A 14,229-nucleotide genomic window follows, 5' to 3' on the forward strand; every position below is an offset into this window, starting at 1 on the left:
TTTACAAATATAGTAAATATGTACATAAGGTTTCATTAAAAAAAAAAAAACAATTTTGAGAGGCAGAGACAAAAATAAAGACAAAGAGAGTGTCCTCGGCCAGGAGGCAGTAACACAGAGCAGGTTTCTCGTGGTTCAGGTAGCGGTGCCTCAGCAATTCCAGCCATCACTGCGGCCTCCAAGGGTCTGCATTAGCAGGACACTCAACAAAGCCAGAGCCTGGTAACAAATCCAGGCAATTGGGTACGTGTTATGGGTGTCTTAATTGCTACATTAATTCCCCATCCAGTTAACTGCTTTAGGTCTTGTTTAGCTATAATTTAGAAGAGCGTCTTTAAAAACCTATACCAGAAAAAGCCAACAATTGGTTCAGGCTTGCATTTACTCATATGCATGCACACATATGTAATATCTACATATACACATAAATTCAAAACATATATCTCAGAACAAACTCAGTATAAGACAAGATAATATAATCTTGGCAGGCAGCTAAAATAGCTTATAATGACTTCAGTGTATAAATATGATCTTTAAAATGAAACAGCTTTTGTTTAAAAATTTCTGTTTTAGAAGTGCTTATTCAGGGAGAACCACTTTCCCAGCTATTTTATCACAGCATCTCTAGGTGTTCTAATTTTCTGACTATACTCCACTTAGTAGCAATTAACAGGCTGCAAGTAAACAAGAACTCTCAGCAGATATTGCTTCAACATACTTAAGGGATCAAAGAGTTAAATAACAATTTGGCAGCTCCAAAGGAACATTTTACAGTGAAAATTACTTGTGAACAAAGTCTGATTGTTAGATGACTGGTTAACATTTTATAGCTGTTAACATGACATACTTTACTGGGAGCAGTTTCCACGTGAAACGCTGACGGCACTTAGTTGTGGTTTTGGCATACACTCTCTTTTTTTTTAAATCTATTTTTATTGGAAAGGCAGATCAGATTTACAGAGAGGAGAGACAAAGATCCTCCATCTGCTGGGTCACTCCCCAAATGGCCACAATGGCCAGAGCTAAGCCAAGCTGAAGCTAGGGACCTGGTGCTTCTTCCAGGTCTCCCATGAGGGTGCAGGGTCCCAAGGTTTGGCGCCATCCTCCACTGCTTTCCCTGGCTACACACAGGAAAGTGGATAAGAAGCAGAGCAGCTGGGACATGAACCGGTAACCATATGGCATTCCAGTGCTTGAAGGTGAGGATTTAGCCATTGAGTTACTGAGCTGGGCCCAGAAGAATGAATGAAAAGAAGAAGAATGTACACCATATTTCTCATGCACAATTTCACAGTACAAAGCAAGACTTATTTGAGAGTGAGAGAGAGAGGTCTCCTGCCATAGTGACAGGATGGGGCTTCCAGGGAGGAAAGACCCTGGCATACATTCTTTACCTTCTCTTATTCCTGTTATTATCCAAAGAACATTTATTACCTTAAAACTGTCAAGTTACCTCAACAGACAAGTATATGCTTCAAACATAGTCTTCCATGTTTGAAGCAAGAATTTATTGCTTTTCATGGGCCCAGCACAGTACCCTAGAGTGGCTAAAGTCCTCGCCTTGAATGTGCCAGGATCCCATATGGGCACCAGTTCTAATCCTGGTGGCCCTGCTTCCCATCCAGCTCCCTGGTTGTGACCTGAGAAAGCAGTCAAAGATGGCCCAAAGCTTTGGAACCCTGCATCTGGGTGGGAGACCTGGAAGAGTGTCCTGGCTCCTGGCTTTGGAACAGAGCAGCTCCAGCTGTTGTGGTCACCTGGGGAGTGAATCATTGGGGAAGACCTTCCTCTCTCTCTCCTCCTCTTTGTGTGTCTGACTTTGCAATAAAAATAAATAATTTTTTTTTTAAAAAAAGACTTAAAAATCTTTTAAAAAATTTAAAATCTTAAAAAATTTAAAATCTTAAATTTTAAAATTTTAAAACTTTGAAATTTAAAAATCTTTTTTAAAAAGATATCTAATAAAAGAACTGTCTCAGAATCTATAGAAAAAGGACAATTTATATTCCATGTTTATTTTAAGCTCCTAACACCTTCCTAATATACAGGAAGTTATAGATGCTACAGAATATTTTACAGAAAAATCAGACTACTAACCAACTATATCTTTAGAGTCTACCTCCACTAGATGGTGTAATTACACTTTGTAGAAAGGTCTCTCAATTCTAAGATATGTAATGCATATATTCTAACTTTTATTCAAAAGGTTCAGAATTTACATTAGCAATTCAATAATGAAATATACAAAATGTGTGGTATAATTTTCTCTTTCAGGAAACAGAAAAAGGAAAAGTGAGGTGGGTCTGCCATGAACATTCACAAGAAAAAAAGTTAGGAATCGGGCCCGGCGGCGTGGCCTAGTGGCTAAAGTCCTCGCCTTGAAAGCACCAGGATCCCATATGGGTGCCGGTTCTAATCCCAGCAGCTCCACTTCCCATCCAGCTCCCTGCTTGTGGCCTGGGAAAGCAGTCGAGGACGGCCCAATGCATTGGGACACTGCACCCGCACGGGAGAACCTGGAAGAGGTTCCAGGTTCCCGGCATCGGATCGGCACAGCATTGGCCCGTTGCGGCTCACTTGGGGAGTGAATCATCGGACGGAAGATCTTTCTCTCTGTCTCTCCTCTGTAATAAAATGAATAAATCTTTTTTTTTAAAAAAAAAAGTTAAGAATCAACAAACCAAGGCATGAGCTTAACTAACAGACCATCAGTATGAGCAACAACAGGGAACGGCCTTGGGAACATGACTTAAACATTATGAGCACCATATTACTCAGACACAAAATGAAATTTAAGCCAAATTAATCTCAAAGTTTTCTTGCCTCTCTGACAGTCAGACTTTTAAAAAAATGCCTTCCTATTAAAAAGTAAATAATTTTTCACTGTATATACCAGGCAATAATCTGTGTGTTTTATATTTATAAATCTATTTATTCACAATTCAGTAAAATAAATGCTATTATTCTATCCATTTCACAGAGGAGGAAAATGAGGCACCTCAGGAGTCACAGTTAGGGAACCACATCTGGGGAATTCTAGCTAGAGCACAAGTGTGCACAGCTGTTTTTGTTGTTGTTGTTTTAATGTAAGAACACATTATACCTGGTAGAAGATCCAGCTAATACACTGATAATTTTCTGTTCATTTTTATAGATGTGTATATCCTTAACTGAGGCAGAACTTCCCTCAGTGACTGATTCCCATTAAAGAATGTAGGAACCCTGGATCACTGGCTTGGTTCTTTAATTTTAAACAAAAGACACCTGAATGTAAAATGACTCACCCAAGGTCATGGAACTGATTTAGGAAGAAAGTCAACATTTAAAAACAAAACAAAACAACAACAAAAAAACTCAATCTCTAAACTCCAAGCACAAAATTTGTGTTAATCATCCTCCCTCACCAGAATAACTAACTCAGCCCCAAACTATATAAACTACACTTGTTTACTTGCTAGAGATATGAATAACTCTTCAAAAACAGCACTAACTTCTTGTAAAGCCCATTTTAAGTATCTGCTCTCCCAAGAAATCTGTCTATGCATCCACAAACACATTACAGAGATTAAGAGCAGAGACTGAAGTCTGTCAAATTATGGTCATGTCAGACTGGGTTCAAAAACCCAGCCCTACCACATGCTAGATGTGTGATATTGTACAGATTTAAATCTTCCTACTTTTCAGTTACTCCATCTGTAAAAATGGGAATAAAACATGGAAATTCTATAACCACTACAATGTTTAAGTTAATTGGTAGCAAAACAGCGCTGGAATAGGCCTTGTCATATAGTAAGTTTCATATAATTACTTTTTAAAAAAGATTTATTTATTTTTATTGGAAAGGCAGATCTAAAGAGAGGAGAGACAGGAAAAAAGATCTCTCCACTGGTTCACTCCCAAAGTGGCCCCAACAGCTGATGCTGAGCTGATCCAAAGCCAGGAGCCAGGAACTTCTTCCAGGTTGCCCAAATGGGTGCAGGGTCCCAAGGCTTTGGGCTGTCCTGGACTGCACAAGCAGGGAGCCAGCTGGGAAGTGGAGTTTCCAGAATATGAACAGGCACCTTCATGGGATTCTGGTACATGCAAGACAAGGACTTGGTTACCGTGCTGAGCAATAATTACCTTATTTTTACTGAAAAGTCATCTATAGATAAAGAAATATTTTGAGGGCCTAGCGGCATGGCCAGAGGCTAAAGTCCTCGCCTTGAAAGCCCCAGGATCCCATATGGGCGCCAGTTCTAATCCCGGCAGCTCCACTTCCCATCCAGCTCCCTGCTTGTGGCCTGGGAAAGCAGTAGAGGATGACTCAATGCACTGGGACACTGCACCCATGTGGGAGACCCGGAAGAGGTTCCAGGTTCCCGGCATCGGATCGGCACAGCATGGCCCGTTGCGGCTCACTTGGGGAGTGAATCATCGGACGGAAGATCTTCCTCTCTGTCTCTCCTCCTCTGTGTATATCTGGCTGTAATAAAATGAATAAATCTTTAAAAAAAAAAAAAAAAAGAAATATTTTGAAATTTTCTCATATTTAAAGGAAAAAACATCCCTCCAGTATAGAAGGTTGTCTTCTCTAGATTTAACAATTCTGATTCTTTTATCCTTTCCTCATAATCCTATTTATTTATTATTTATTGGAAAGTCAAATATACAGAGAGGAGACACAGAGAAAAAGAACTTCCATCTGCTGGTCCACTCCCCAAGTGGCTGCAATGTCTGGAGCCAAGCTGATTTAAAGCCAGGAGTCAGGACCTTCTTTCGTTCCCACACAGATGCAGGCTCTCAAGGTTTTGGACCATCCTCCACTGCTTTCTCAGGCCACAATCAGGGACCTGGGTAGGAAGTGGGACTTCCAGGACACAAACCAGCATCACATGGGATCTTGGCACATGCAAGGCAAGGGCTTTAGCCACTAGGTTAGGCCTGAACTGGGCTGCATAAACCTAATTTTAATTCTTTGTCCTTTCTTTTGTATTTATATTCTTCCAGTACTTTAAATTCTTTTTTTTTTTCCAGTGCTTTTAAATTCTGTTTGTGAGCTAAAGAAATAAATGTAATATTAGTTATTTAATTCTTTAAGTAAGTCTCAAGATTAACTTTTACCTGAAGATACTGAGAAAGCTGGAATAGTTCCTGAGAGTACATACTTGGAGTGTTAGCAGCAACCTAGAAACAAAATGATACAGTGTCAACAGTCACATAAAACACTTTTTAGAAAAGTCATGGAAGACAAATCAATTCCTTGAAATATCTATTTGCTTAAATACACAAAACATTATTTTTTAAATTTATCAGTTTCCTTAATTCTCAGTATAACTCTGTGCTGTGTCCAAAGTTTGTAAATGGTATTTATACCTGATTACCTGATTTAAAAACTTAAAAGCAGGTGGTAGAATAAGTACTACTCATGAAAACAATGCAGAAATAATACTTCCAAAGTCAAAGCCAGTTATTTTCCCTTTATAATTCATTGTTAAATGGTTCTCCAAAACAATTTATTAAAAGTAGCCATTTCCAGAATCAGGCTGGACTGCAACACCCATTGGTTCCAGTGGAAGATAGGGCTGGAAACAGAACCAACCCAGCAATGCAACCACCAGCTGATTGGGGTGATGGACTGTAGTGGTGCCAATACTTGCAAGTACACACAAGAATCTGGTCTGGGATCAATTCAGACAAAGTTTCTTTAGGGATCTCCCCAATCGAACTGCCGGACTCAGAAACCATGGTCTTGCCATGGAGTACAAGTGCCAGAACCGAGCCTGCTCAGAGGCTTAGACGGAGCAGTGGAGAGCATAACCAGCTGCACATGGAGGACATGGCAGTCTATCAGAACCTGCAGAGGATACCTGGCATCACAATAGAGGACAGAACAAATTTATGTTCAGACCATGTTAAAACTGATCTTTGAAATAATAAATGAACACTGCTATGAATGAGCACATATTTCTTCACTACTTTCTAGTATATATAAATGTTGAGCGAACTATTTGGATGGAAAGTTTTAAGAAATTTCTAGACAGAGCTATAACTTAGAATAAAAAATAATAGCAAACATTCCTTACCTTTACCCCGGAACAAAATAGGTACTTATAGTCTATACAGTTAATGGGTTGAAATAACAAAGGCTTTTTCTGAAGAAACATCCTAAATTTTCCAGATATTAAAATATCAGAGGATTTCTACGTAGTTATACATACTTTATATATTTTGTTACAGAGAAATAAGTTTCTGGATGAATCATATTACAAACAAAATAGTTTCAAAGTAATATAGCTAAAACAGGCTATAAAGAATAATTATTAGCAACTTACTTTGTCAACAGGACTTGGTAATGGGGCATGGATGACACTGAAAAGCAAAATTTAGAATTTTTATCTAATTTTCTGACAATTAGAGGAAACAAGAATATGACAGTACCAGAATATCACAAACCACAAAACTGATACATTCGCCTTCATATAGCTAAAAGAACATGAATTATCTTTTAAACCTCTGTAAATGTATAAATTTTTAGGGAATAAAAAGGGGGTAACAAATACATTAACCAAATTTTTACACATCAGTATATTTCTAAAAGCAAGCTCCAATCCAAAAATGTATTAAATACTGGTAAAGGATCCACACTTACTGAGGGTGGTGATAGAGTCTTAGGTTACTTTTTTCAAAGACAATTTTGATTAACATGTAACATATACACCTTTGAGGCAAGTGCACAATTTTAATATACACATAAAGCATAAATGGATCAAAGCAGATATTCAACATCCCCACTGTCCTACCTTCCTTTCAAGTTTGGAGGCTTCTAACTCCTGCTTTCCAGGGTCTCAGGCTGTAACATGTTACGGTGATCAATGATTGTCCCAGGGTGCTGTGGTACACTGGAACCTCTTATTCCCATTTGTCTGACTTTTGTTACCCTTTTTCCAACATCCTTCCATCTCCTCTCCTCTCATCATTCCCAGATTCTAATAATCACTAATATAAGTTCAAAATGACATTTGTTTAAACTTCACACATGAAAGAGAACCTATAATATCTACCTTTCTGCACCTGGCTTATTCATTTAATGAACCTAAAATCCAACCATTTTACTGTAAACAAAATACTGGATTTCATTTTTATTAATCATTGGATATTATTCCATTTAGGTATATTTACATTCATCTAACGCCAGACATCAAGATTGATTCTACATCATAGCTATTGGGTTTAGCTAATAAAATTAGACATCCCTGCTTGTGGCCTGGGAAAGCAGTCGAGGACGGCCCAAAGCCTTGGGATTCTGCACCCACATGGGAGACCCGGAAGAGCTCCAGGCTCCTGGCTTCAGATCGGTGCAGCACTGGTCGTTGTGGCCACTTGGGGAGTGAATCGTTGGACGGAGGATCTTTCTGTCTCTCCTCCCCTCTGTATATCTGACTTAGCAATAAAAATAAGTAAATCTTTTTTTAAAAAATGAGCTTATCTTGAAATGTCTAATTTTATAGGGTAAAAAAAACTGAAGTTGTACATGATTATTAAGTTATTAAATTTAGGCACCAATTTTGTTAAGACCTTGTACTAGGCTTTGGAGATTCAACAGTGAATTAATCACAGTAATTAAAACATAGAAGTACAGTAGTGAGTTATATAAAAAAAATCTCTGTAAGAGATCATGGATGCTCAGAAAGGAGTGGAGTGCTAGAAATTATTAGTAAATTTGATCAGTTGTGCCAGATCAGTTTCTTAGCAGCTTACACACAATTCACCATTTGATTTTAAGAATCTGACCCAGTCTTCAAGCTGAGTGACTGGTCAGGTGCAAATGATTAGTACCTGCTAAGGGAGATATATGTCCGCTAGGCTCACCCCCAACTCACACAGATTATTTTGCAGGATATGAAAAGTAGACACCTTGTCTTCCTTAGCTGTGGGCTTATCATGGTCCTGCTTGCAGCTCTTTATTTAAGCAGATTTAATACAGTAACCTATGGATTTGGGTTGATAATCTTCATTTTTAGGGTTGAGGAAGATGAGATCTGCTTTGATCAGGCAATTTGTCTTTTGCTGGGAAGGAAGAGCTAGAATTTGGACCCAGTTAGTGTAATTTCTGAACTTGCATGCTTTAGTTCTATACTTTGTGTCATTATTATTTAAGCAATCAGCAGCTAGTAACACTGTTTAATGTTTGTTTTAAAGTGACAGTTCAATTTGATACATACATTTAAGTATTCAATTTCTGAGGTGACTGGTACAGCAAAACAGTACTACCATCCTTTTTAAAAAAGATATACTTGTTTTCATTTGAAAGATTTGATTGAGAGGGAACGAAAGACAGAGGGAGGCCTTCTATCCATTGGCTCCCCTTCCCAAATCGCCACAGTGTCCAGAGCTGAGCTGATCTGAAGCCAGGAGCCAGGAACTTCTTCCAGGTCTCCTACGTGGGTGCAAGGTCCCAAGGATTTGGACCATCTTCTGGTTTCCCATGTCACAAGCAGAGGGTTAGCCTGCCACCAAGTTGGCCCCAGTGCTGCTGTTTTATTTAGCATTATTGCTCACTAAAGAAGGTTTCCAGATTTTAGCCTTTCTTTGCTGTAGAACTTGGGTCTGTAAGACATTCTCCATAGGAGTGTTTAATTTTAGAAGCTTAACCTATACATCCCCAAATCGGAGATGAGGGATTTAGAGAGTGATTCTTTGCTATGTAGGAATAATAAAACAAATCCTAGAGGATATCAGGGTAAGTTAAGTAAACCACAAAAAGACAAATGTTGACAGTTTTCCTTCTTATGGAAACTAGAAACCTCTCTGAGCGTGAAGTAGTGATACTAGAGAGTGAGAGGACTTCAGAGGATAAAGGAAGTTTGGTTAACAGGTGCCAAATCAGGATTACATCAAAGCAATGTTACACTGAATAATTGGGTGACTATAATTCATAATAATCAAATACATGTCTTAAGAGCAGATGTAAGAAAGGAACTTCAGACCTCATAAAGTGATGGTATAGAAGGAGAAAGGTTGATTGTTCTGATTTGATCAGTTCATATTATGTACTTGTATTGAAATGTCACATTGTGACCCATCAATAAGTCTAATAATTACTAATCCAAAAAAATTGAAACTGCTGTTAAGAACTGGGGAAATAATCTGAATATGTATTTCTCAAAACAAATGCAAGTGGCCAAGAAATACATGAAAAAAATGCTCATTATCTTTAACCACCAGGAAAAAGCAAATTGAAATCACAATGAGATACTGTCTCACTCTCGATAGGATGAGTTTTACCAAAAAGATGTGGCACTAATCCCAATAGCAATCAAATTATGTACAATGAACTACAGCAAAATTGTAAATGATGCTAATATTTAACAAAAGAGGGAATACCAGAAAGAGGGTAATGGGAACAAAGGTGAAATGGACTAAAAAAACCCAATGACTAAGGTCATAATTGACTGAAAAAACTCACACGCTCTGCCAGTTGGAACCTGAGAACCCATACCCCTTAGTTTGAAGGAAAAAGCTCGTTACCAAATACAGACCTCAATGTCTTTCAAGAAGCTATACATCATCAGTAAATTAAGAGTTATAAAATATTGCTTCTGGCCTCAAAAAAGTTTCATTGAAGTTCAAATTTTCTCCTATTTTCATAATTAAACCCATTTAAGACAAGAAACATTAATTTTTTAAATTTAAAATGTCTTTAATATTTATGCTGTATTTCAGATATTCTTAAAACAAAACTTAAAAAAAAACAAAAACAAAGAAAAAGGTCTACAGAATGCCAGTTCAAGCCCCAGGTCCTCCACTTCTTAACCTGTTAACACATCCTAGTTGTCTTCAAGTACTTAGGACGCCTTCCACGTGAGTGGTGAAGGAGACGAATGGAATTCCAGCCTCCTGGCTTCAGCACCTCAGCTCTTCCAGCTGTAGAATGAACTAGCAGATAAAAGATTCTCCCCCGTACCACTTTCTTTTCTATGTATATATTTCCTTCTTGCTTTCTTTCTGCCTAGTCCTCTCAGATGTAAAATACATAATGATAAGAAAGCACTGGAAAAAGATATTGGGGTTAAAAGCTTCTTATGGCATACAACAGGTAAAGCCACCACCTGTTACACCTGCACCCAATCTGGGAGCCAGTTGGTATCTCTGCTGCTTACTTCTGATTCATCTCCCTGCTAATGACCCCGGAAAAGCCGGGGAAGATGATCCAAGTAGTCAGGCCCCTGCCACCCACAAATGAGATGCAGCCATTTGGTTAGAAGAACCAACGGACAGAAGCTCTCTCTCTGTAACCCTGATTTAAAAAAATAAACCTTTTTTTCATTAAACGTATCTTCTAAGTGAAGTAGAAAATACATGACTAATCAAAGTACAGACGATCACAGTGACAGAAGAATCTCTGTTGCTTCTCTCCTGCTCACTGCTCTTGTCCTTCAGTTTCCATGTTCTCACCCATCATTGTCTCCTCTTTTAGGACAGAAAATATCATGTTGAGTACAGAAACAAGCTGCTAGCAATTCAAGCATTTAAAAAAAAGGATTTTTAAGGATTACGCAGCTGTGTTGTGAAAATCACCAAATCAGAATGTACTTATGTTTATATTTTAAAATCTAGATTGTATGTGTGACCTTCACTACGCACACACAACCTGAAATTGTGAAAAAAAAAAAAAAAAAAAAAAAACCTCCCACTAACATAAGCTATAAGCTATGTGCACAAATTCAAGGGCCTGTAAGATTGTGAGCTTGGTATTAATTGTACAGACGATCACTGTCTAAGAACTGCTACAGTAAACTCCTACCCAAAGGAATGGAGCTACCACCACAACTAGCATGCCTCAAACACTGTGAAACAGCAATTAGATACTAATTAAAATAAAAATTATCAAACTAAATTTGGAAAAAATAATCTCTGCCTCTAATGCTTTCTATTTAGTGTAATTTCAACTAATGTGAAAAGCAATTTAAAATAAAGTGTATCATACTCCAGGAAATATAACACCAATTTTATAACCTAATTAAAATAATCTTACAACACTGTTTATTATTGTCTAGAATATTATTAACCAAAGTAATTAATCCCCAAATTAAAGAGCACTAAATTATACTCACTCTGAGCGGAGCCGGGCTTCCATACCATCTGGTAGAAAAAGTTTTATTGTGGAAACAATACACCCGTGGGTAACTGGTTAAAACAAACAAATAACAAGAATAAAACGATTGTTTAAACATAAACCTTTGTACTTCTCATATCTAAATCTGTATTTCTTTCCCTAAAAATAACTTCTAGGAAAGAAAATAAATCTGGTTTAGTAGCAATAACAAAATATTCGTTATCCTGGAGAAACTTCTCTCTATTCATAATAAATCATAATTATAAAACAGAATTACGGACAGAATGGTTTCAAAAAATCCTAATTTCCAATTCTGTAACAGTCAACATATTGTATATATGGAAATACAACTGAGTGAGAAAAATATACTTTTTCCCCATCCAAATCTAACTCTGCTTCCTTTTCAAATATAGCCTTCATTCTTAACTCTCCTGCCTCCAATCTGTAACTCTTAGTCACACTGCATAAAACTCTATGAAGTTATAAATAATTAAGAAATGCCATTTAATATCCCCATTTAATCTCAAGGAAATCAAGACCAGTGAAATTGCTTGTTATAACTCACATTTGAGGTTTCTAGTTCAGTATTTAAAATTTTTGTTTTGTTTTCTTGATAGCTGTTTCTTGTCCCACCCCCAACATTTTAATATAACGTCATGCCAGTAACACTGAAGATAATTTATTATTGCTACTTCCTTCCTCCTCTTCCTACTGATTATTTTAAGAGACAACACTCCTCCACAAAGCAGTAACTGTACAAAGCTTCCCTGTGAGCGTTTCCTAAGAAAAAAAATTTATTTTCTGGTTTAAAAACTGATGACTCTTTTTTTTTTTTTTTAAAGATTTATTCATTTTTATTACAGCCAGATATACACAGAGGAGGAGAGACAGAGAGGAGGATCCTCCATCCGATGATTCACTCCCCAAGTGAGCCGCAACGGGCCGGTGTGCGCCGATCCGAAGCCGGGAATCTGGAACCTCTTCCAGGTCTCCCACGCGGGTGCAGCATCCCAATGCATTGGGCCATCCTCAACTGCTCTCCCAGGCCACAAGCAGGGAGCTGGATGGGAAGTGGAGCTGCCGGGATTAGAACCGGCGCCCATGTGGGATCCCGGGGCTTTCAAGGCAAGGACTTTAGCCGCTAGGCCATGCCGCCGGGCCCAAAAAAACTGATGACTCTTAATTTCTACATTCTTCAAATACTCCATTTTCCTCGTTTAAAATATTATTTATCAAAATTATTGAGAAATGGCAGAAACATGATAAATGTAGTATTTTATAATGGTTATATGTCTATGGAGAGTTGTCAATAAACAATGAATGGTATATATGAAACTGGTGATGCAGATAAATTATACTACAATAAAACTAAAGCATAGACCTAAGACACTTGGGAGAAAATTATTATTTTTTTAAAGATTCATTTATTTTTATTGGGAAGGCAGATATACAGGGAGGAGGAGAGACACAGAGGAAGATCTTCCATCTGCTGATTCACTCCCCAAGTGGCCACAATAGTCGGTGCTGCGCCAATCTGAAGCCAGGAGCCAGGAGCCAGGAGCCAGGAGCTTCTTCCTGGTCTCCCATGCAGGTGCAGGGTCCTAAAGGCTTTGGGCTGTCCTCAGCTGTTTTCCCAGCCCACAATCAGGGAGCTGGATGGGAAGTGGGGCTGCCGGGATTAGAACTGGCACCCACATGGGATCCTGGTTGCATGCACGGCAAAGGCTTTAACCATTAGGCTACCGTGCCAGGCCTGGGAGCAAATTATTAAATGATCAGGCTCACAATACAAACAAGAAGTACTATGATTAGCATTTGGAAACACACATGAAATGTAAGCAACTTAGCATAATTTATTCAAAACTGATTTTCATTAATTTATTACACAAAAAATGTTAACAGATATCAAAAACCACATACCACAGTGTTGTAAACTCTGCTTAGCTAGCAAAGTACCATAAGAAGCCAAGCTACCTGTAATCTCCAAACTACCTTATCTTTTCCAATCTCTGCCCTATCCTCAAGTTTTCCCTTTGGCCACTGACCTTTAAGTGTCCCTTATCCACCCCACTATGCCCCCAGCTATGGGTGTGGCCAAATGCTGTTTATTTTGCAGGATCAGACTTTCACCAAAGTTCAGAATCTGGGTTAAACATTCCAGAGCCTCCATATCTACTTCTGACAACATTAAGCACATTGCATTGTGAATATCATTTACACAACTGCTGTTTCACCAATTAGAGTCAACTCTTGAGAGCAGCAAGGATTGGTCGTTTCCCACTTTTTAAATGTTTCTTTGGTAAAATGATTTGGTACAAAGTAGGCTTTTAACATACATTTATGAATACATCAAGAGCACACCTGCTTAAAATTTTATGGTTCAAGGGCAAAGATGTTTTTTACAGTGGGGATAACAGGATTCATTTTCTTTGCATGAATCACATAATTTTCTCTTAAAGATGAGGAAGAGATGCATTTATAAAGCTCTATAGCCTTTCCAGAAAATTACAATAAGCAGTCCATAAGAAACACAGGAATGCAACACAAGTTGGAGATGCAACAACTATACTTAACTAATATACACAAACACCACAAAAATTTTACAGAAGAGTGAGCATTTGGCCTAGTGGGTAAGATACCACTCTGGGGCCTGGCAGGGTAGCCTAGTGGCTAAATTCATGCCTTACATGCACACCAGGATCCCATATGAGCGCTGGTTCATGTCTCAGCTGATCTACTTCCCATCCAGCTCCCTGCTTGTGGCCTGGGAAAGCAGTAGAAGATAGCCCAAAGCCTTGGGACCCTGCACTCATGCGGGAAACCTGAAGGAAGCTCCTGGCTCCTGGCTTCAGTTCAGCTCAGCACCGACCATTGTGGCCACCTGGGGAGTGAATCAGTGGATAGAAGATCTTTCTCTCTGTGTCTCCTTCACTCTGTAAATCTGACTTTTGAAAACAAACAAGCAAACAAACAAACATCTTCAAAAACAAAAAGATGCCATGCCATTTGCGATGCCTGAATGCCTACAGTGGAAGCCCAACCCTGCTTCCAATTCTGCCTTCCTGTACATGTGCAACCTGGAAGGTAGCAGGCTGCTAGATGGTTCAAGCAATAAGGGCCCAGTTAACTAC

The 14,229-nt window shown here is 38.5% G+C and overlaps 1 protein-coding gene across 31 annotated transcripts in view; it reads right to left on the bottom strand.

Moving 5' to 3' along the window:
* The window catches only part of SLMAP (sarcolemma associated protein), a 124,979-nt gene that overhangs the window by 49,676 nt on the left and 61,074 nt on the right, over positions 1-14,229 (bottom strand). For all 31 annotated transcript variants that reach the window (XM_036497560.2, XM_012925959.2, XM_058679108.1 and 28 more), the window contains exons 3-5: positions 11,097-11,169; positions 6,315-6,351; positions 5,104-5,166 (exon numbers count right to left, since the gene is read on the bottom strand). In XM_036497560.2, the coding sequence (XP_036353453.2) occupies positions 5,104-5,166; positions 6,315-6,351; positions 11,097-11,169 (173 nt within the window). The remainder of the gene's footprint in view (positions 1-5,103; positions 5,167-6,314; positions 6,352-11,096; positions 11,170-14,229) is intronic.

The sequence above is a fragment of the Ochotona princeps genome, chromosome 21 (assembly GCF_030435755.1).
Source record: "Ochotona princeps isolate mOchPri1 chromosome 21, mOchPri1.hap1, whole genome shotgun sequence".
NCBI lineage: Eukaryota > Metazoa > Chordata > Mammalia > Lagomorpha > Ochotonidae > Ochotona > Ochotona princeps.